At 51.3% G+C, this 22,239-nt stretch overlaps 2 protein-coding genes, 1 long non-coding RNA gene and 1 other non-coding gene across 22 annotated transcripts in view; 2 read left to right on the top strand and 2 right to left on the bottom strand.

Moving 5' to 3' along the window:
* Positions 1–658: 658 nt before the first annotated feature.
* Positions 659–4,062, bottom strand: LOC147362711 (uncharacterized). Its single transcript, XR_015135775.1, has 2 exons — positions 2,172–4,062; positions 659–1,114 (listed from the first exon to the last, which is right to left on the bottom strand). It is a non-coding gene; the product is annotated as an uncharacterized LOC147362711 (long non-coding RNA).
* A 242-nt stretch (positions 4,063–4,304) lies between these two features.
* Positions 4,305–11,586, top strand: ODC1 (ornithine decarboxylase 1). 5 transcript variants are annotated; one of them, XM_086323526.1, is made up of 12 exons: positions 4,305–4,514; positions 7,025–7,167; positions 7,253–7,386; positions 7,655–7,828; positions 7,992–8,164; positions 8,389–8,523; positions 8,646–8,727; positions 8,908–8,991; positions 9,900–10,062; positions 10,191–10,303; positions 10,392–10,606; positions 11,097–11,586. In XM_086323526.1, exons 3-12 carry the CDS (start codon positions 7,285–7,287, stop codon positions 11,239–11,241), a joined length of 1,386 nt encoding a protein of 461 aa, XP_086179652.1. In that variant the 5' UTR covers positions 4,305–4,514; positions 7,025–7,167; positions 7,253–7,284; the 3' UTR covers positions 11,242–11,586. The 5 variants fall into 5 exon arrangements, with proteins under 5 accessions (XP_086179652.1, XP_086179654.1, XP_086179651.1 ...); XM_086323528.1 differs by having other exon boundaries at positions 7,232–7,386; XM_086323525.1 differs by having other exon boundaries at positions 7,021–7,167.
* Positions 5,776–5,907, top strand: LOC147362710 (small nucleolar RNA SNORA42/SNORA80 family). Its single transcript, XR_015137506.1, has one exon. It is a non-coding gene; the product is annotated as a small nucleolar RNA SNORA42/SNORA80 family (small nucleolar RNA).
* Positions 11,587–20,133: 8,547 nt separating the features above from the next.
* The window catches only part of HPCAL1 (hippocalcin like 1), a 117,180-nt gene continuing 115,074 nt past the window's right edge, over positions 20,134–22,239 (bottom strand). For all 15 annotated transcript variants that reach the window (XM_086323534.1, XM_086323531.1, XM_086323536.1 and 12 more), the window contains one exon: positions 20,134–21,025. In XM_086323534.1, coding sequence (XP_086179660.1) covers positions 20,928–21,025 — 98 coding nt within the window. In that variant the 3' untranslated portion in view covers positions 20,134–20,927. The remainder of the gene's footprint in view (positions 21,026–22,239) is intronic.

Here is a 22,239-nt window from a genome sequence, read left to right as displayed (position 1 = left end):
CCCTTGTCCCAGCACCTCCCAGGGAGCCGCACCAGGGTGGAGGCCGGGTGGGGCGGTGATGCAACAACGCTTCGTAACACAAATGTCCTGGGGTTTCCACTGGTGTCTTTGGCTTCTGACAGGTATTTTTGGGGATGCTCCATTTCTCCGATGACACCTGTGTGGTTCAGAGCAAGGAGGGCCTCCCGGGAAGCTCCCAGCTGCCCCAGGCACATCATTTGGAAATTGGCAAAGACATACACTTTCCGCCTCAGAGGGTGGATTGGACTTTTGGAAACACCTAAAACAATTCAAGGGCAGGGCTGGAGGGTTAGTGAGTGACTGAACTTCCGAGCTCTATTTTTGGTCAAAGGTCCAAACGTGACTAGCTGTGTGCCGTGACTGAGTCCCACTTCCCTGAGTTAGTGGCACCCTGGCAGGACAGGTCCCAACGTCCTCCTGTGGCCGGATGTCATAAACCTCACTCCAGAGTCAACTCTTACTACACTCCTGGGAAGAAACTTGGTGTGGAATATGACAACGGACAAGTGGACCGGACACAAACCCATTTTCTGAAAAGTTCGACGTTGACTGTTCAATATTGAGGACACGGATACGTAAATTCTTGCTGACCATCATCTTTGATGTTACTTCTGTTCAGTAAAGGTGACTCCATGCATTTGTAATCATCATGTACCTTTATTAGTCCTTTCGGGTAAATAACTTAAGAAAAAACACCTTTTGTGCCAGACATGTCCTCACTTTTGGTGTCAGAAAATGTGGTCAGCAGATTTATACAGAGTTCTTTGTAAAATACGTCAGAGATTCTTAGGACATCAGTGCTTTGATCCAGTCCAGTCCAGCTAAAGAACATTTTACCGAAAGGCCTTGAGATTCAGAGAGCAGAAGTGATATTCAGGGTTTCATGATGAGCTAGGTGCTGAAGGCAGCTAAAATCATTGGAGTTGGTCCCAGAACTGAGGTGGGATGACCAAGGGCACCGATCTTACTGGCATGTCCCATGTGCATTCGGATGTTTTTGCTTACTTCTCTAAGTTACTGCCTCTGCACCAAACACAAAAACCTTATCTCCATGTAAGGGTAACTTCATAGTTTGCAAGGATCTGCTGCTTTTCTGAAAAAAAAATAAAATTGTAAGGGAGAAGATAAAGTCTATGGAATTTATGCAGAAATACAAGAATGCCATGCATTTGAACAAGACCAGGTTTAGTCACTGTAGATTTATCTTCTCGGATCCAGATTAGTAATTGGGTTTAATGACTCAGGCCTGCTGACTCCCAGGCCTAAGGCCAAAGTCAAGAGTCTGCCTGCAGCCCCAGGGCCAGCCCTCAGGGAACCAGCACCTCCTCCTTCCCTTGCTTCTGTTTCCCCATCTGGGTCAAGATGGGTCATCTGGGCATGGCCAGGCCTCCGGGAGAGTGCAACATACATGCAGTGTGTATGTTAGAGGTGGGCTGGCAGGAGATGCCGTGTGTGGGGGTGACCCGTGCGGGAGTGGCACGTGTGAGTGGCAGAGAGACAGACCACCTGGCTTCCTGAATCGCCTCTTTGTTCTAGTGAATACTTCTAATTCTAAAATATAATCACAGGACTGAGCTGAAAGAGACCCTAGACCAGGGCCAGACCCTTGATGGCTGGAGACAGAGAGGCTCATTCAGGGTCAAGGAGATGGCCAAGGTCACAGAACAGCAAGCTGCAGGCAGGACGGGGTTGGGAGGGGGCGGGGGCGGGGGGTTGGCTGGCCTTCTCCCCACATGAGGCTCCCACTAGGATCCCACACTCGGAGACATCCGGTTCCCCCCGCTGGAAGGAAGCCCAATAGCAGGGGACAATGATCGCCACAAGGACTGGTTGATTGATGGGCCTGGGAGAGCAGGGCAGCACAGACAATGCTCCCTCTTGGCCTTGGCACTGGACACGGGAGACTTCCGGAGTTTGAGGGAAAAAAATCTGCGTGTCACTGGAACAAAATGTTTCTTCACAGAGCGGGGACAAATCCCAGTGTTCACCACGAAATCCAAGCTGTCCCACTTAGTTAGTGCCTGGGGCTATAATGTTCTCAGATGGGACTGTTTATTGCATTGTTAATCTCAATCCCTCCTAGGAATTAAACTTGCTGGGGTGGAGTAACTCCCCCCCAGCCCCCCGCCCCCGGCCCCCCATAGTGGTACCTGGTACTCAGTGGTTGCTCAAGGACTGTGTAAAGATGAAATTGATCAGGGCGACCAAGAGTAAAGGCAGCTGTCATGTCCCCTCACGGACGAGGACTCGCTGCTGTTTACCCTCTTCTGGTGTCTCTTGATTCTGTGGGAGCCATGCATGGCCCAGGGAAAGTTAGATTACTCACTCACTTCTGCATTCATCAAACTAGTACTCTTCACAAAGGAGGTTTTTGTAGCAGTAAAGATCCTTGGGTCATCTAGTCCACTTTTCTCCTGAGGCCCAGAGAGGGGAGGTAACTTACCCAAGATCACACAGCAAATTGAGACCGAGGTAGACAATAGTACTGAGCTCTGCCAGGCTCGTTCCCTGCACTGACTGTGTGGCGGGCCCTAGTTTCACAGCTTTTTACTCCCACCCGCAGCCCTCAGGTCAGTCACACCCGACGTTGGGACATAATGGTGTCTGTTGGACTGTCTACAAGGGAAGGAACACTTTAAATGCAAGGGGAAAAAAATGCCCCACGTGCATCCCTGAGGTCGGCAGCGGTGGTGAGGGTGGGCAGCATCTAGGAGAGGCCAGTTCTTTACCAGAGTCTTGGCTGCACTCCTGGGGACTCCCAGTTTCCCAGTTTTTGCCATATGTATTCCTCCTGTAGACACTGGTGCTGTGTTGGGACTCACATAACCTCCCAAAGCAAGCCAATCATAGCTGCCCTCAGAGAAGTCATTGATAAGTGCCACTCAATACAGTAACAGACTTTATTATCTTAGGCTCCAAAATCACTGCAGATGGTGACTGCAGCCATGAAATTAAAAGATGCTTGCTCCTTGGAAGAAAAGCTATGACAAACCTAGACAGCATATTAAAAAGTGGAGACATAACTTTGCCAACAAAGGTCTGAATAGCCAAAGCTATGGTCTTCCCAGTAGTCATATATGGATGTTAGAGTTGGACCATAAAGAAAGCTGAGCACGGAAGAATTGATGCTTTCGAACTGTGGTGTTGGAGAAATCTCTTGAGAGTCCCTTGGACTGTAAGGAGATCAAACCAGTCCATCCTAAAGGAAATAAATCCTGAATATTCACTGGAAGGACTGAGGCTAAAGCTCCAATACTTTGGCCACCGGATTTGATAAGCCCACTGACTAGAAAAAGACCCCGATGCTGGGAAAGATTGAAGGCAGGAGGAGAAGGGGATGACAGAGGATGAGATGGCTGGATGGCATCACCGACTCAACCAACAGGAGTCTGATCAAGCTCCAGGAGGAGATGGTGACGGACAGGGACGCCTGGCGTGCTGCAGTCCCTGGGGTCGCAATGTCGGAAACGACTGAGCGACTGAACAATACGAAGGACAGTGGATCGCCCGGTGGCTTGCAGACCTGTTACCTCCCACCCCTTGCCCTAATGCCCTTAGACGAGTCTCTCCGGCTTAACAAGCGCAACGTGCCTCTTCGCGTGCCCTCTACCTTCTAGGAAGACACCCGGACATGTCAGACGCGGTTCAATACGCTCAGCGGCTCGAGAGCTGCCCAGAGCTGTGCCTCTTAATTTGCCCGCTGACCGCTGCCCCTTCTGCCTCCTGCCCCCCTTCATCGTGCGGTGGAGCTGCTCCAGGATCACCTCCAGGTCCTCCCACCGGCATATACAGACGCCCCGCAGAAAGAAAGGGGCCCGGGTCCGCCAGGTAGGGTCCACGTGGCCCGCTCGCGCCAAGCGATTTCCGTTCTCTGCCTGAGGGCACGCGGCATTTGATGCCAGGTGGAAGGAGAGCGCTGGCTTGGCGCACACGCTGCCATCCGGCGGGCGTTCAGAGGCAGGTTTTGCAATCCTTCGGCTGGCGTGCCAGAGGAGAGCAGCCTTAGGCGGCCGGCCGGGCGCGCGGAGCCCCGGGCAGCCCGCGGCTGGTGCGCATGCGCGGGCTGGCGGCGGGCCAGGGAGGGGCGGGGTTGGCGGGGCTGGGAGGTGCTGACGTCGATCAGCCGGCGACCCCCACCCCTCCCTCTCCTCATCCCGGGTTGGCCCCGCCCCCTCCCTGGGAGGACGCCCGGACGGAACCGATCGCGGCTGGTTTGAGCTGGTGCGTCTCCATGACGACACGCGCGGCGCTATAAGTAGCGGCGCGGCGGCGCGCCGGGCTTTGTCAGTTCCCCCTGAGCCTCCGCCGCCGCCGCCCCTCTGCCAGCGCTCCGGCGCCACCTCGGGCCGGCGGTCCTCCGCGGGAGGGAGCGAGGCGGCGGGCGGCCGGGCGAGCGGCTGACGGGGGCGGCGGGGCGGCCGGCGGATCCTGCAGCGCTCGGCGGCGGCGCGTTGTTTCCATGGGGTTGGCCCGCCGCGCCCCTGTGCTCTGAGGTAAAAGGGGTCGCGTCCGGGCGGTAGGGAGGCAGGCGGGCGGGCGGGCGGGCGGGCGCGGGTGAGGGGCAGGGGGTGCCGGCCACGTGTCCCGGAGGCCGGAGCCGACCGGGCGCCTGGAGCTGCGAGGACACGTGGTCGCAGAGCCCGGCTTGTCGGCCCTCGGGGTCCCGAGTGGAGCCGGGCCCCGACCCCTCCCGGCTCAAGGGCAGCCTGGCGCTGGAACGGCCCGGGGTTCACCTTTTCTGAACCACGTCAGTGAGGGTTTTCTGAGCCGGAAGCTCTTTGAGGAGCTCGATCATTCAGCCGCTGTTTTTTTTTTTAAACGCATGTGGTGGTCCGGTAGCAGGTGCAGGAGAGGCAGGAAGCGAGCCCGGCACAGGTCTCGGGGTGCCGGCCTCTCGTGCACGTGCCGTTCCGCCGTGTTGCCCTGGAATTTCCTTTTTTTTTTTTTTAATTTTAGGTTTTTTTTTTTTTTTTTACCTTGCTGTGTGTACAGAGCGAATGGCCCAATATAGAAAGCCACTCAGATCGCTAGAGCTGAGATAACCCGTGTGTAACTGATACTGCTCGGCCGGCCTTAGAAATGTTGACGGAATCTTTGAATGACTTGATGATTTAAGAAAAGTCCTTAGATTATTAAGATCAGGAGAACGACCAAGACGTAGGAGCCAGTCCCAAGATTTTCCCCAAACGGCCTACTGTTTGAGAATCCGAAATAATGAGGCAAGATGTGGGGAGCAGAACCTCTTAGGAGTGTCTAGTAGGGAGGACAGAATGTGCTAATTTCATTCAAACATAAAATTTAATCGATTTGTAAATTTTCAGTTGCGGTTTGAATTGGTACCTGTCTAACGTTTCCCAATTACCAGAGAAGGACCACGTTTTGCTAATCCATGTCATTTTAAGTAACGTAGCCATAACAGAAAACACCCAAAGGTCTTCTAGGGTGAACTTTCTCTGTATCAAAAGTTACTGAAGTAAAGCTTTGAAAGATACAAGGAAGCAAAATACTTAATAGTGGTGTGTTTCAGAGAAACACACACTTGATAAGTTTAAGCCTGAATGTTGTCTTTTTTTTTTTTTAAAGACCCTAAACGGCCCAGTCTATCACTGGTGACCCTATTTAAATGTTACTTATGTAAACAGAATGTGTGTGCTGGCTGTTGGTCTGTTCCCTTCCCCTCTGGGCGAATTAGGAAACTAGGAGGTTGACAAAGCCAGCAAGTCACATTAGATCAAGTCTCGCAAGTTCTCCCGTGCATGGGTTTGGATTTATGGCAGGCTCGTCCCCCTGGGCCTCTCATAGTGTCCCATGCCAGAGTAAATCCGGCCTGAACCATTGCCTGGCCTCTGGCAGTAGGCTGCAGGCACTGAAGTGGGTTGCACAGTGGAAAAGATGCCCTCCCTATCAGATTAAATAGATTAAAATAATTATTTTAAGGTAACTCATTGACCTATGTCACGTTTCATGAACGCCAAGGACAGTGGCTCTGATGGTTAAATGAGCTTTATTTTTGTTTATTCATAAATCATTGTTTGCTAATTTTTGTAATTCATAGTTGAGAATGACTCCCAGGTGATTATCATTCATAGCCAAGCATGTAAGTTAGAGTGCCTGTGAGGATAGTTGGGATTCCCAGAATCCCAAGTAGTTAAGTAGGCAGCACTGGTTTTAGAATATTGATTGCCATTCAGATACAGCAGCTGTAATACATTCTGTTGATTTTTTTTAGATTGCATTTTTTAAAAAAACACATGCCTAGCATGAAAATTAGCTCATTTCTCAGGAAAATTTAGAGCACTCAGTAAATTGATAACAATGCCTGTTGTTCACTAAGAGTTCTTCTGTATAAGACTTAGCAAATGTCAGAAATAGCAAGGTGTTTATATGGCAGCTTTGCTAAATTGCTATCATGGTGTTTTAAGCTTCGAGAGAAAAACAGGTCTGAAATAAAGTAAGCTAACTGTCATGAAGCCTTTTCCCTCTCAGTGGACTAAGTGCAGGAAAGTTTCTGAAACCTGTATTCTGCATTTTAGCAGGAATGTTTGGAGTGCCTTTTTTGAGGTGGACAAAACTATATGGGCTTCCTTGGTAGCTGAGCTGGTAAAGAATCCACCTGCAATGCTGGGTTCCATCCCCGGGTCGGGAAGATTCTCTAGAGAAGGGCATGGCAACCCACTCCAGTATTCTTGCCTGGAGAATCCCATGGACAGAGGAGCCTGGCGGGCTACAGTCCATGGGGTCACAAAGAGTCAGACACGACTGAGTGACTAAGTACAGTACTATATATGGAAGCTGAGTGTGAAAAACTCTAGTGTTGAATTTGTGAGGTTCTCATTCCATTGAGATTTATAGAATCATGGTACTTAAACCTAGGAATAATAGGATTTCCAAACCCAGGGAGTGAGCTGTCTGGAGGGTGGTTTAGTAGCCCTGCTTCTTGTGTGTGTGTGTGTCTGTGTGCTGTCAATACCTGATCTTCCAATTTAATGTGTTCTGAAGGTAGACAGCAGATTGTGTGTTTATTGAACATTTCCACTGCTGCACAGAGAGCACACGCATCTTCGGTGGACTTGGAATTCCTGGGGAATTGCCTTTGTGAAAAGTTGGCATAATCCCTTTAAATTCCATCTCTTTTACGTTTTCTATGTAAGTATCTGTGATTGTTACAAGTTTATCTTAGGAGTTACTAAGTATTAAGACTTCTGAGTAGATTTGTCTGCCCTATTTGCAGTTTGTTGTGTCTCAAAAAGACGTCAAGAAACCATGAACAGCTTTAGCAATGAAGAGTTTGACTGCCATTTCTTGGATGAAGGCTTTACTGCCAAGGACATTCTGGACCAAAAAATTAATGAAGTTTCTTATTCTGTAAGTATATATGAAGTCTATGCTGGTAGTGCAGCTTTGAGAATGTTAGGCAGATGAATGGGAAACTTGAGAGGGGTCTTATGGAAATGTCTTGTTAGGGAATTGGGAGTTTAATTGGCTGTGGATTCTCCAGTAACAATAGTGATTATCATGTCCATGATTGACTAGAGTAGGGTTCATGAGAATGATGGGCAAGAGAAGGGAAGGCTGTGCCTTGGTCACATCTGTTAAATTGCTGATGGGTCTCCTGTAACCACTCTTATTGCAGGATGATAAGGATGCCTTCTATGTTGCGGACCTGGGAGACATTCTGAAGAAACATCTGAGATGGTTGAAAGCTCTTCCTCGGGTCACCCCCTTTTATGCCGTCAAATGCAATGATAGCAGAACCATAGTGAAGACACTCGCTGCCATTGGGACAGGATTTGACTGTGCCAGCAAGGTGAGCAAAAGCAGCAGAACTCAGATGATGTCTGTAATGGCCCTGGTGCTCCCAGCAGGGCAGATCAGAATTACTTTGCTTGAGCAGATGATGCTAAAGAGAGTGGGCATGGGCCAGCTTTTCTATATATTAACTACATGTGTAAATACCTCTTCTTTTTCAGACTGAAATACAATTGGTGCAGAGTCTCGGGGTGCCCCCAGAGAGGATTATCTATGCAAATCCATGTAAACAAGTGTCTCAGATTAAGTATGCTGCCAATAACGGAGTCCAGATGATGACTTTTGATAGTGAAGTTGAGCTGATGAAAGTTGCCAGGGCACATCCAAAGGCCAAGTGAGTTACTCCATTTGAGGGCGGATCAGATATGGGACGTGTATAATGTGAACAAACTCAAATTTCCAGTTGTTAGATTTCCATACTAGTAAATTATCTGTGTACTGAGTTAAACCAAATTAGACTCAGACCACAGGGTATCAGAGCCAAGGAGTCTTATTTTAACCACGGCTGTAGATGATCTTGTGTCGGTGGGAAATTTGATATACTTTTCTTGCTTCTAGGTTGGTTTTACGGATCGCCACTGATGATTCCAAAGCAGTCTGTCGCCTCAGTGTCAAATTTGGTGCCACACTCAAAACCAGCAGGCTTCTTTTGGAACGGGCGAAAGAGCTAGATATTGATGTCATTGGTGTCAGGTGAGATCTTGGTGATGGCAGAGATGGAGATGAAGTATTAGACAATGCAAGTTTTCTCCCACCATGAATAGTTATTTCCAGAAATAGTAAGAAATAGCGTATTTTTTGTGTTTTGACACCAGCTTCCACGTGGGAAGTGGCTGTACTGATCCTGAGACCTTTGTGCAGGCCATCTCTGATGCCCGCTGTGTCTTTGACATGGGCGTGAGTATCTGTGAGCCCCATGTGTGAGGAGGGGGGCAGGGATGGCATTAACAACTAGTCCCAGTTCTAGAATTTACCTTTGTAAAAGTCATCTCATATTACATATTTAACCTTAACCTGCTGCATACATTTTTCATGACTTGTTAATCTGGCTGATTGACTTAATTTTCTTGACTCTAGGCTGAGGTTGGTTTCAACATGTATCTGCTTGATATTGGTGGTGGCTTTCCTGGATCAGAGGATGTAAAGCTTAAATTTGAAGAGGTAATTTATAACAAAATTACAGTCTGTAGCTCTTAGGTTCCTTTTTGAAATGTTTCAAAACTTATATGTTACAACTAATAACCAAAAGGGACTGTACAAACATGAAAGTAAATGTCTTGTGTGGTATTTTGAATGACTTCTGTGATATTTAAAATTGTATTACGTTAATTAATTAGTCTCTCAGTTGTGTCCAACTCTTTGTGACCCCATGGACTGTAGCCTGCAAGGCTCCTCTGTCCATGGAATTCTCCAGGCAGAAATCCTGGAGTGGGTAGCCAGTTCCTTCTCTGCGGATCATCTTGAGCCAGGGATCAAACCTGGGTCTTGTGCGTTGCAGGCAGATTCTTTACTCTCTGGGCCACCAGGGAAGCCCTGTATTATCTTACTGGTTTTCTAAAATAAAATGAGACAATATTTTCAAAAGTCTTAGGAAAATTGAGGATTGTCACTGTGGAGTTAAGAGAACCTGTTGACTTTAGTACATCGTTTGCTAGATTTTGTGCTTCCTTTACTTAGAACATTGCTTTTTAGTCATTTAAGAAGGTAAGCCATTACATGCCACTTATAAAATCCATTCTTAGGTAAAATTTATGTGAATAGGAAGAATACAGAGTTTACCTTGTTAGTATATATTTACATGTTAGATAAAAATATTTAGGCACTGGTAATAAATTTGTCCCATTGCTTAATAAAATCATACCATAATAAAGAGTAAAAAGTCTTGAGGGGAATCAAAATGAAACCACAGGATATGCAGACTGGTTTTCAGGGAGGTGTTTATCTTTTACTGTTTGAAGATAAACCTCTGCTGATGGCAGCTCTCAATGTTTTTGATGGTGTGTTTCAAAGCACTGCTTCATGTGAGTTCCCTTGATGACCAACTGCTCTTTTCTGTCTCACTCTGGTAGATCACCAGTGTAATCAACCCAGCACTGGACAAGTATTTTCCATCAGACTCTGGAGTGAGAATCATAGCTGAGCCGGGCAGATACTATGTTGCATCAGCTTTCACGCTCGCAGTTAATATTATTGCCAAAAAACTTGTATTAAAGGAACAGACAGGCTCTGATGGTAGGTATCAGGATTGAATCATTACATATATATACTGAAAGTTCGTATCTAAAATGGTTAAGTGGTAATTGAGACTATTTCTGCTTTTCTGATTATTTTCTTCTTTTTTTTTAAATTTGCTTTTCTAGATGAAGAGGAGTCAACTGATCGGACATTTATGTATTATGTGAACGATGGAGTATATGGGTCATTCAACTGCATCCTTTATGATCACGCACACGTGAAGCCTCTTCTGCAGAAGGTACCTTCCAAATGTGTTGTATACACCAGTTGAAAGATGACTGGTCAGAACAAGTGTAAGCAGGTGTGTTTCTCTGTCTCAAATGTAGAGACCCAAACCAGATGAGAAGTATTATTCATCCAGCATCTGGGGACCGACCTGTGACGGCCTGGACCGCATTGTTGAGCGCTGTAACCTGCCTGAGATGCATGTGGGTGATTGGATGCTCTTTGAGAACATGGGTGCTTACACTGTTGCTGCTGCTTCTACCTTCAATGGATTCCAGAGACCCACCATCTACTATGTGATGTCAGGGCCAACGTGGTTAGTGACAGTGTGTGTTTGGTTCTGATAAGAATTAGGTACTTTCCAGGGTTGATTATGCTTGTTCTTGTCCAGTAGAATTAAGAAATTGCTTAGAATTAAATAATAACAATTATTTTTTGTTTTTCTCCCCATATTAAGAATATATGCTTTAAAAATTTTGGAATAATTACAATGAAAGGAAAATTCCTCCAGTAATAGTGATGTATATAGTTGCAGAATTTTAAGGCAAAGTTGATTTAGAAAAGACTGGTCAGTCTATTTCTGTACCTAGAATACTTTAATTCGTGCGTGTGACTTGTGGTTTTCTTCTTACCAAAAAGATGATTCTGAAGAAATGCTTGCTGTAGCACTACATTGAATTGCTTCCTGATGACATAGTGACCAGAGATGTAAATAGGCTCATGAATAGGTTACTGTGTCACGCAGTGTGGAGCCGCTTGGTTGGCGGTGACTCAGGGTTTCTGACTGCCGCCTCTGTCTCCTGCAGGCAACTGATGCAGCAGATCCGGACCCAGGACTTCCCGCCTGGAGTGGAGGAGCCGGACGTCGGTCCCCTGCCTGTGTCCTGTGCCTGGGAGAGCGGCATGAAGCGGCACTCGGCAGCCTGCGCTTCCACGCGTATTAACGTGTAGATACCACTCTTGTAGCTGTTAACTGCGAGTTTAGCTTGATTTAAGGGTTTGGGGGGGACCATTTAACTTAATTACTGCTAGTTCTGAGATGTCTATGTGAGTAGGGTTGGCACAGGTGCACCAATGTGGAAGACTGGGAGATGGGGTCACACTTATCTGTGTTCCTATGGAAACTATTTGAATATTTGTTTTATATGGATTTTTATTCACTTTTCAAACATGCTACTAAAGGCTTCAACTGCTGAGCAAGCGTTTGTGGCTTGTGTATCAGCAGGATAGGCCAGAAGCTTAGTGTTGTGACCGGTTTTAACCAAAAGGAATAAAGGATCTTGACATAACTTGGCACTGGGAAGTTTTTACGGTGTGTTCATTTCAGGCGGCTCACCTGAGCGTGTGTTACAGGTGGGAATTTGTTTTTTTCCCTGTAGGCTGAGAAAATTGCCCCAAAAGACTGAGGAGTTGACAGGTTTTTAATGTTTTAAAAATCTGTGGAATACTTTTTTTCTGTTTTGACATTTTTATTTCAAGTCTGAGTCCTGGAGAAAGTCTGCTGTGGCGTTTCAAAGAGTAGTGAGGGCATCTAACCCCACAGCAGGGGGAGGAAAAGGACAGGCGAGACCATGGGCAGCCTCAGGTGTCAGTGGTTCCCCACCCTGGATGCTGACTGAGCTTGGCACGCCAGAGCCCCTTGTTAACTAAGTGGTCTTTGCCTGTCACAGCGGCTGCCTAGGCGGGGTACACAGGGCCCTCTGAGCCCTGCCTCCAGAGACCAGTCTCATATTTGCACCTTGACTTCACACACAGGAAAAGGTACAGTTACAAACTAGCTTGATACAGAGTTGTAGCTCTTCATCTGACCTTGGCCTTTTGTATTCTCTTACTCAACTTGGACCCCACACCTCAGAAAAAGGGTGGCAGGCTTGCATTTAAATTTAAAGACAGGAATTGTGAATCCTTGCCGTAGCTCTGGACAGGAGGGCAGGCCACGTAAGAGCCAGAGTCACTTGAGTAAGTCTCTCACTGGCCCCAGTCCCTGCAGGTGACATCGAGTATCTCGCCAGCGCTGTTGGAAGGACACCAGGAGATAGCACACAGGCACAGACGGAGGCTGCAGCGTCTTGCCTCTCGGGCTGGATTAAATACTTCTGATGCTATTAGTACCTTTACCAGGGAGTTGAGGGGAGTGACTTCTTAGTTTCTGAAAAGCCACCTTCCCCCAGACCTGAGTTCCACCTGGATACAGCACACTGCTGTGACAGCTGTTGCCTCCTGGCCACTTAGCCAGACTAGGCCTTGGCTCATCACCACTCCCGGTGTCCTTGGACCTGAGAGTACTGCTCTAGTTGGCAGACCACTGAGTGAGACCTCTCAGGAGCCACAAGAAAGTAGGTTTGGCGAGTCTGGGCAGAAGAGGCGGAAGAACTCTCAAATGAACAGTCTGCCCCACTTCCTGTGAGCAGATCCTTGTCTGGGTCCTCAATCTGCCCACTAACGTTCAAGATAGAGGAATTGATGTTTGTGGATTAGTGCCAGGAAGTACAAGCTAGGCACCAAGGTTTTGGTAAAGTAGTCTTACTTTCAGAAGTTAGGAATAACAAGTTACCTTAGTGACAAGCGCTGATGATGGATTGAAAAGAGGAGAGGGTTTCCTCTCAAAAAGTAGGCTGTACTGAGGGCTTGGGAACTGCTGTTCCCTCACTTTAGATAAAGTACAGTCTGACCAACCAGCCAGTGCCGGTGGGGACGGAAGTAGTCACAGGACGTCCCTTGACCCCACACCACAGCCTCTGATCCTGGCTCCTGAGGGTTTGGTGAAGCCACTTGGAGTCTGTATGGTGACATGGCCTGGGCTGGCCCAAACAACCTCCCCTGTCCCCTACACCTGGGTGTGAGCATGTGAGTTTGGCAAGAGGATAGAGAGCTCAGACAGCTGGGTGGGCGTCAACACTACCTCTTGGACCCTCTTAGAAGGTTCTAGGTGGCGGTGCAGACTTAGCTACCTCTGATAAAGATGGTACTGTCCGTCATTCACAGACACTTCTAGATCTTGGTTTTAAGTGGACAGCTCAGGCCTCCATAAGGTGCTGACATGGTGCTGGAGTCCCCACACAGGCCCCCACTGGGAGGCGCTCCTGGTCCAAGGTAAAGACAAGCCGGGCAGGTCTTGTATTCAAGTCACTTTAGGGCATCTCAGAACGCAGATTGCTGGGCCTGCCCCAGACGGGACAGGGACTGTGGGGCAACAGGTAACCCCCTGGGAAAGCAGAAGGTGCTGATGCTCCTTGTACCACAATAAACCAACCCCAGGTGGAAGTTTTCACTGTGATGGATTAGGCCATGAAGCTAGTAGAAGAAAACATTTGAAGCAAAAAATGTAGGGGGCAAAGGGGAAAACAACACACATAGAAGTAGCCGATTTTATTCATAATAAAAGTTCCAATAAAGGAGGAAAAATGCTGTAGGAAGTGGGCAAGATGTGAACTTTTCACAGAAAACTTAAACCTTTAGAACTATGAGAATCTCTCAGCTGTCAGTGTGGCAAAGAGAATTCACTCCCGGCTGGGTAAGCGGGCAAGCTCACCCATGGCATTTGGGAAGGCAAGAATATGAATAATCTCTCGAGGGAGTCTGGCAATTTAAAAAATTATCTAGGCTTCCCCAGGGGCTCTGTGGTAAAGAATCTGCCTGCCAGTGCAGGAGACACAGATTCGATCCCTGATCTGAGTAGATCTCACATGCCGCAGAGCAGCTAAGCCCATGTGGCACAGCTGCTGAGCATGTGCTTTAGAGTCTGGGAGCCACAGCTACTGAGCGGATGTGTGCTTTAGAGTTGGAGCCATAACTGAGCCCACGTGCCCTCGAGCCTGTGTCACACGAGAAGTCACTGCAATGAGAAGCCCATCGCACCGCAGCTAGAGAAAAAGCCCGTGCAGCAATGAAGGCCGAGTACAGCCCCAAACAGATGCACAATTAAAAAAAAGAATCCACATTTTCTTTGCCCCAACAATGCTAACCTGTAAGAAATCTCGGACACGGCCACTTAACTAGGCTTTTCATTGTGACAGTGTCTGTACAGCATGTGTGAGAAGCACCTGTGTGTTCACCAGGAGGGAACCACTGAGATGATCACTGGGACACAGCCGCTGCGAGATGCAGGGCCCTGCCGGAGCTGGTGGGACTGTGGGCATGTGGTGAGCTACTGTCTGTGCAAAGAGCAAACCAAACCTTGTGCACACGCATAGCTACCTGCATATACAGAAACTTCTGGAAGAACTGACACAGAGACGTAGCAGGAAAATGGAGGGCCTGAGGAGGCGAGTGGAGACTGACTTCATACTCACCTTTACATGTGTCTATTGCTGACTTTAAAGGAATTATATAAAATGTGCCTCCCAGGTGAGGAAGCAGAGAAAAAATCCTCAGTTATGTGGCTCCTGTGCCCATGAGCTGCTGAACAAGGGCCGGCGAGCTTGGTCGGGGTCTTGGATGGGCTTGACCAAGGCCTCCTTGGCAACTTTGCAGGGTGAGGGGGCTCTGACTTGTGCCCATCCAGCTCCGGGGGCTAATGGAGACATCAGAGCCCCTGGGGTCAAGGACTTAACTTCTACCTCTCCCTCGCCCCTACCCCTGCCAGGGTGGGGCTCTCTGCCCCATCTGGGGTCACCCACCTGGGGCCAAGGTTAGACCTGAGTCTGCAGCTGGACCAGCCTGCACTGAGAGCCAAGCCGGAAGCCTGCGCACAGACTGCTGTCCAGGCCTTCGACAGCCCTCTCTAGCCTCCCAGCTGACCATCCTTGGTGCTGCACAGGCTCCACTCAGCGTGTCTTCTGTAACCCTGTGCTCCTCGTACCCCTCACAGTGACCCCGAAGATAGTGACCTTGCATGTCTATGCAGACTCCATCCCTCTCTGTCAGGTTTTCTTAGGTTTCTTGCTGGCTGGTCACCCTGTTATTTTATGTGACAACCCTATCAACAGGGATTCCAAGTCCTGGGCACCAAGAGCCCAGCTGCAGCTTCTGTTTGCTGTGTGTCTCACGGAAAATCAGGTCACCCCTGGGCCTCAAGCTCCTCACCTGTCAAATGGGGCAGAGAGAGAAAGCTCAGATACGAATCTGGCCCCGGAGGTTCCTAAACCAGGCTGGGGGATTTGCACACTCAAGCCTAGACGGCCCTCCCAGCCACGGCCACCAGAGGGCAGCAGTGCCTCGTGCTTGAGACTCCTCTGTGGTGGTGTGCACTGCCACCAAGCTGTCAGGTCCTGCTTCCTTGATGGCTCAGTGGTAAAGACTGCCTGCCAATGCAGGAGACGTAAGAGACGCACGTTCGATCCCTGGGTCTGTAAGAGATGCACGTTTGATCCCTCGGTCGGGAAGATCCCCTGGAGGAGGGCATGGCAACCCACTCCAGTATTCTTGCCTGGAGAATCCCATGGACAGAGGAGCCTGGTGGGCTACAGTCCATGGGGTTGCAGTGTCCGACATTACCGAGTGACTAACACTAACATTTAGCCACTCAACAGATGCTGCTGGTAAAGGCCTGACTATGATAGGAGGGCTGTGGGCACTGGAACGTGGCCCAGCTCAGAGGGAGATCCAGGGCCAGCCACACCGGGTATCTAGGCTCTGAGGCTCCAGACAGCTTGTCCTGGACCAGGCTGCTCCCCCGGAATCTTCCTGAGCACAAGTGAAGCCCCAACAGGTGAGCCCAGCCCTCATTCCTGCCTCACACCCAGGGAACAGCTGGTGGTCTCCCACAGCCTGTGTTCTCACCCTCTGCTTGTACCAGGTGGGTGATGCCCCCACCTTGGGTTCCTAAGGTGCCCACACCATGCTTGGTGACATGGAGGGCCACCCCTCCCACCCTGGCTGTGAAGACAAGCCGTCCTCTCCCCCTACTGAAGCATGGTGGCATGAGAAGCCGAGGGGCACTGCCCTTATCTCCCCTCACCCACTGACCAGCCCTCGATGCCCAGGCCTAGGTCCTGCTTGTCTCCACACATTGGGACCTGGGTACCGATGGCTGCTGGTGTGCTTCCCTCCCCGTTTTTGCATGGCCCTGGGTCCATGCTTTTCCTACCCCGGGTGCCTGGTCCCACCCTGGTTCTGGCCCCTCTCTGGAGAAGCCGTGAGCTGTTCGCAGCCCTTGCTCTGAGCTAGAGAGTCAGAGGGGCAGGTCCTGGCCCATAGGTATCCTTGCTCTCCCTCAAGGCCCTGCACCTGCCCGCCCCACCCCTGCGCCAGCTGACCTACAGGGTCAAAGGCAGCACCTCTGGCTCTCTGGGGCCCTGTCACATGTGTCCAGGGTCATGTAGTTACCAGTGGCCAGGCTGGGACCTGTCCCTCTGCCTCTGTGTCCAGGGCCCACTGGGTGCAGTTCCAGACCATAAGGTGGGCCCCCAATACTGAGTTTTTTAAAAAATTAGTATTTGGGTGGTGCTGAGTCTTTGTTGCTACTCAGGCTTTCTCTCGTTGCAGCGGGCAGGGGCCGTCTCATTGCAGGGGCTTCTCTTGTTGTTGGGCTCAGCAGTTGTGGCACGCCGGCTTAGTTGCTCGGTGGCATGTGGAATCTTCCCAGGCCAGGGATTGAACCCATGTCTCCTGCACTATCCACTATCCACTAACCCTATCCACTGTACCACTGGGGAACTCTCCAACACTAACTCTTCATTCATTCACTCACTCATAGAGCTTCGTTTTTTTTGCCTTTTTTTTTTTAAGCTGCACTGCTCAGCTTGTGGGACCTCATGACCCCAACCAGGGATCAAGCCAGGCTACTGCAGTGAAGGCCCGGAGTCCTAACCAGGAGGCCACCAAGGGAACACCCTGAGCAGCTAATGCAAAGCCAGGCTGGGCACTGGCTCCGGGGAGGGGAAGGAGTGAACTGTGAGGTCAGTTCAAGGGGAAGAGTGCGGTGAGCGAGGCAAGTGTGGGCACTGTGAGGGGTACCTGGGAGGGGTGGGGTGACCTTCTGGAAGAAAGTTTTCTGCTCCATTGGCATAGAGTCTTGGGAAAGGCAGGTGTGTGGGTGTCCACGACGTTCACAGAGGCCACAAGCTGCGGACAGGGGCCGGGGCTGCCCCCACTGTGAAAGCAGCCCTGGCCAGCTGGGACAGGGGGCTCAGGTCCCTCCCCAGCTGGCACCCGACACAGCCTCACACTGGTCCCCAGGGGCCACTCGCCTGCTGCTGAGGCAGGCTGGGCGTGTGGGACCCTCAACACCCAGTGTCTACGCGGGGTGTGCCTAGTGCACTGCCCCGCAGGACAGACACACACCCCACACTGGACCCCTGAGCCCCACCAAGCCCTGCCTGCAGAAACCACACTGCCTGTCGCCCTGCACACACACACACACACACACACACACACACACACACACACGGTGAAAGGGGCACTGTCGGGGGTGGGGGATAAGATAATCTGACTGGTTCTCCTTCTGCCATTAACTTCCTGGGACCCGAGGGGTATGGCCAGCTTCTAAGGGAGTCCCCGAGTCAGTGACGGGCCTGTGGGTGGTCCCTTCCCTTCCCTGGGGCAGGTCCTCATCGCCTACGACTCCCTAAGGAATCACCATGACTTCTGTGAGCTTCTGTTGGGGCAGGGCTCACCAGGACCCCAGATCCACGTCCTTCCCATTTGTGTGGAAGCACAGGGATGGTTACTTTATGTCCGTGTGACTGGGTCATTGGTGTCCTGATGGGTGGTTCGAGGCTATTCTGAGTGTGTCTGTGAGGGTGTTTCTGGATGAGGTTAACACTGCATTAGCAGACAGTACTGTAGGGCTTCCCACCAGGGTGACGACCTCATCCAAAGGGCCGACTAGAACAAAAGGCTGAACTGAAGCTCTGTTCTCTGCCTGGTGGTCTTGGGCTGGGACCGCGGGCTCCTGCCTTCAGACACAGATGGAACGAATGCCGTAGGCTCTCCTGGTCTCCAGCTGGCAGATCTTGGGACCATTCAGCCCCCATAATCCTATCAGCCAGTTTCTTATAAAGCCTCTCTCTTTCCTGCCCCCCCACCCCAACCCCGCCCCCCATATATGTGAATATGTATTCAGAGGGAGGCGCTTCCCTGGTGGCTCAGTGGTAAAGAACCCACATGTAGGAGACATGGGGTTCAAATCCCGGGTCAGGAAGATCCCCTGGAGAAGGAAATGAAAACCCACTCCAATATTCTTGCCTGGGAAATCCCATGGACAGAAGGAGCCTGGCAGGCTACAGTCCATTGCTGCTGCTGTTACTGAGTCTCTCAGTCGTGACCAGCTCTTTGCAACCCCATGAACTGCAGCACGCCAGGCTTCCCTGTTCTTCACTATCTCCTGGAGTTTGCACAAACTCAAGTCCACTGATTCGGTGATATCTTCCAACCATCTCATCCTCTGTTGCCCCCTTCTCCTCCTGCCCTTAATCCTTCCCAGCATCAGGGTCTTTTCCAATGAGTCTGGTCTTTGCATCAGGTGGCCAAAGTGTCGGGGCTTCAGCTTCAGCATCAGCACTTCCAATGAATATTCAGGGTTGATTTCCTTTAGGATCAGTCTGTGGGGTTGCAAAAGTGACTTAGCAACTAAACACCACCACCGAGGGAGAGAGAGACACTCTGTCATCTGTTTCTGTGGCAAACCCTGCACCTGCAGACACTCCCATCTATGCCTCGTTACTGGGCAATATCCCATTAGTAGCACTGCAGCCTCCTCCGCACCCCTCCTCACGGCACCTTCAGATGCGGCCTCGTGGTGGCAAGCGCCCCAGGTCACCTGGCCTCCTGCTCTCATCTCATCCCTGTGGACACTGCCCGTGAAGGTTTGGACTTGGTGATGCCATTGACCGCAAAGGCACTAGCAGACGGGGCTCACACTTTCTATCGCAGGCATGGAGTCCTAAAAGATACTAAGATGACTAAAAACATCAAAACAGCTAGCGTCTCTGCTGTGGGGCAGCCTACATGCTCTGCCCACTTACCTTGATCACCTGCCTCTCTCCAGGTGAGACTCAAGAGCGGTCACCTGGCCGGTGCGCGGGTATGATGGACACTGGAACCAGAACCTCAGTCCTGTCCACACTTCCTGGTGCCACGCCCCCTGGGGGAGGGGTCCTTGTCACCCTGGGTGCCTCTAGCACCTCACACTCCAGGCCAAGGCACCGAGAAGTGAGGCTGGCCGGGGTGAGGCGGGCGGGAGAATTTTGGAAAGTTCTCTTCCCTTTTAAGGAAGAAATAAGCCAGGGCCACTTCTTGTCCTGTCTTGGAAGGCTCCTGTGTCAGTCGCACTTACCCTGCAGGGACTCCAAGGATTCAAGGGTGTGGATAGAAGCTGCCTCGGAGGCCAGGGGCAGGGTGGTGGGGCACTGGAAGGAACCAGGACACCCTCAGTGATGCCCCCAAGGTGTGGTGTCAGCCAGGCTGACAAGGAATGGGGCTTGTGGGCACGTGGTGCCCACCTGCCCACAGTTAAGGCCCCTTCTGCTGCTTCTGAGACCAGAAGCATCTCGATGGCCACAGCCTGAGAAACCAGGCCTGCCCGCTCTCCCGGCCGGTGCGGGTGCCCGGGGTCTCCGCCCTGTCATCGCTGGGGATGTGCAGTCTCACGACCTTGCTGATTAAACCACGGGGCTGGGCTGGGGGCGGGGGCAGAGAAGCTGGGGGGTGGGAGGGAAGGAGGCAGAAGCCTGGTCATCAAACCCCCGAGAATAGTCATGTTTTATTTCCATGTATGTCTTGACATTAGGCAGAGATGGAAGGAGAGGTTATACAGGATTAATAGACACCGTGACGGCTGCAGGGACACAGGAGCGGCCCAGTTGACAATGAGCAGCTGGACCCACCTGTCCAGAGAGCGCTCATGCCATGGCAGCTGAACAGGGGCTGTCGCGGGCCAACATAAGACTCAGACAACTCCCGTTTATTTGATCATTTTAATACAGGAAATGCCAGACCAATCAACAGGGAGGACAAGCCTCACAGAGACACCTGCGTTCACAACGCGGATGGGAGGGTCTCCACGGCCCTGGGCATGCATGCATGTCCTTTGGAGAAGGGCAGATTGAGGGCATAAATACCACAGAATAACCAGACTTGGGGGAGCCGGGGGGTGGGGAATCACAGGCCACGAGGGAACCACGCTTCAAAGGCAATCGAGGCATTAAATACGGAACCTACACGTTACATTTCACTTCACCGTACATATAATTTATATATTAAAAGAAAGGAGACCACGGTATATATACGTGCAAGCGGTTTTGGTCGGAGGAAACGAACGAGCTGGGTGGAGCCATGCACAGGGTGGGCTTGCCCGTCTCCTCTCCCTCTGTTCTTGTCCCCATCTTTCCCACAGCGTCACCTGCCATCACAGATCAATCGGCTGGCCTTGGCGCGATCTCAGAAAGTCCCACTGGTATCTTCGGCGTGTCCTCGGGGCTCCCTGTGGGCAGGAAGGTGCCCGGGCAGCAAGGACACCATGAGCCCTGCGCGTAAACACATCCCCGGGAAGTCGCCCTGGAGGGACCGGGGCGGGGAGGGGGTGGGAGGAGGCCAGGTGAGGAGTGGGGCGCAGCCGCCGGGCAGGCAGGTGCGGCGACATGTCGCCTGGCTGCCCCGGGAGAGCAGGGATGATTGAGGAGGCATCCACTTTTGCAAGCAAAGCTTAAATGGCAAGACAAGCCTGTGTTTCTCTGCACTGTCCAGACGCCAACCCTTTAGAACTGACTCGCACTGCTGGGGTCACACTGTAACAACCGGACGATGGACGGGTCGCTCTTGGCACCTTTGATGAATTCTTCTAGGGACAGTTTGCCTGCAGGAAGGAGGACGGGAAAAACAGGAGTTAGCCAGTGCTCGCTGTGTGCCACCCTCGGGAGAACACACGGACAGCTCCTGGGTCGGGGAAGCCTCCTGGGGTCCGAGTCTCGAGCCCTCCAGAAGAGGGATGCTGTCCAGGCTCCATGCACTTTGAAGGCATTTCTGGGAAAACCCGTTTGGCTTTCATTGATCACTGGTGGTACTTCACCCAGGATACAGATATGGGAGGGACCTAGGTTTGAAGCAGACCCTGCATTCTGGCAACCTGTGCCTTGGGGAACCTCTGTCTTGCCTCTGTAGCTGTAAAACGAAATAGAGCCAGTGACCCCAACACAGGAGTCTGGGGCCATGCCCAGCACACTGGTGGGCACTTAGCTCTGCCTCCACGGGCAAGCGACCCATCTCTCCACATCCCAGGGTCTTCACCTGTGTGTGGGGGGTCACAGCTACGCCTGTCTCAAAGGCGTGAACACCCCCAGAGCATCCCCAGCAGGAGACTAAACCACCCCAGGCTAAGGGATAGATTGGGAAGGGGAGCAGTCATCCCCCCAGCAGAAAAGGAGGCTCCTGGGATGATGCAGAGGGCTACTGGGCTTTGTGACTGTTCATACGGTTAACGGAGACTGTACCCTGACCACTCAGGGCAAGGGGCTTCCCATGTAGCTCAGTTGGTAAAGAATCTGCCTGCAGTACTGGAGACCTGGGTTTGATCCCTGGGTCAGGAAGATCCCCTGGAGAAGGAAATGGTAACCCACTCCAGTATCTTTGCCTGGAAAATCTCATGGACACAGGAGCCTGGTGGGCTGCAGTCCATGGGGGTCGCAAAGAGTCAGGCACGACTGAGTAATTAACACTTACTTACTCAGAGCAAGGAGCTAATGAAAGCACCGGCCTCGCCTCTGGGCAGAAAGCGGGGCTGGCAAGGGGCTGGGGCTCCCTGAGCACAGTCTGGTGTGCTCATCGGGATGCTCCTGGTGCTCCGCCAGACTCAGGACCCGTGGCCTCAGCGACTACCTGTGCTTTCCGAGCCGGGGCCGGGAAGGTGGGAAGGGTGTTGGGCAAACCCAGAGAAGGACGAGGGCCGAACTCTGCACACCCCTGCTTCACTCTTCTCTCCCCCAACATTGCCTCTCCAGCCCCCTCCCCAAGCTTCAGGGCCGATCCCCGGGCTCACAGGAGAAGTGCGGGCCCGTTCACGGACAGCCTAGG

The sequence above is a fragment of the Bos grunniens genome, chromosome 11, assembly GCF_055505025.1.
Source record: "Bos grunniens cultivar Pamir isolate PY7600 chromosome 11, Bosgru_T2T1.0, whole genome shotgun sequence".
Lineage (NCBI taxonomy): Eukaryota > Metazoa > Chordata > Mammalia > Artiodactyla > Bovidae > Bos > Bos grunniens.
This window is presented reverse-complemented; position numbering and strand designations above follow the sequence as displayed.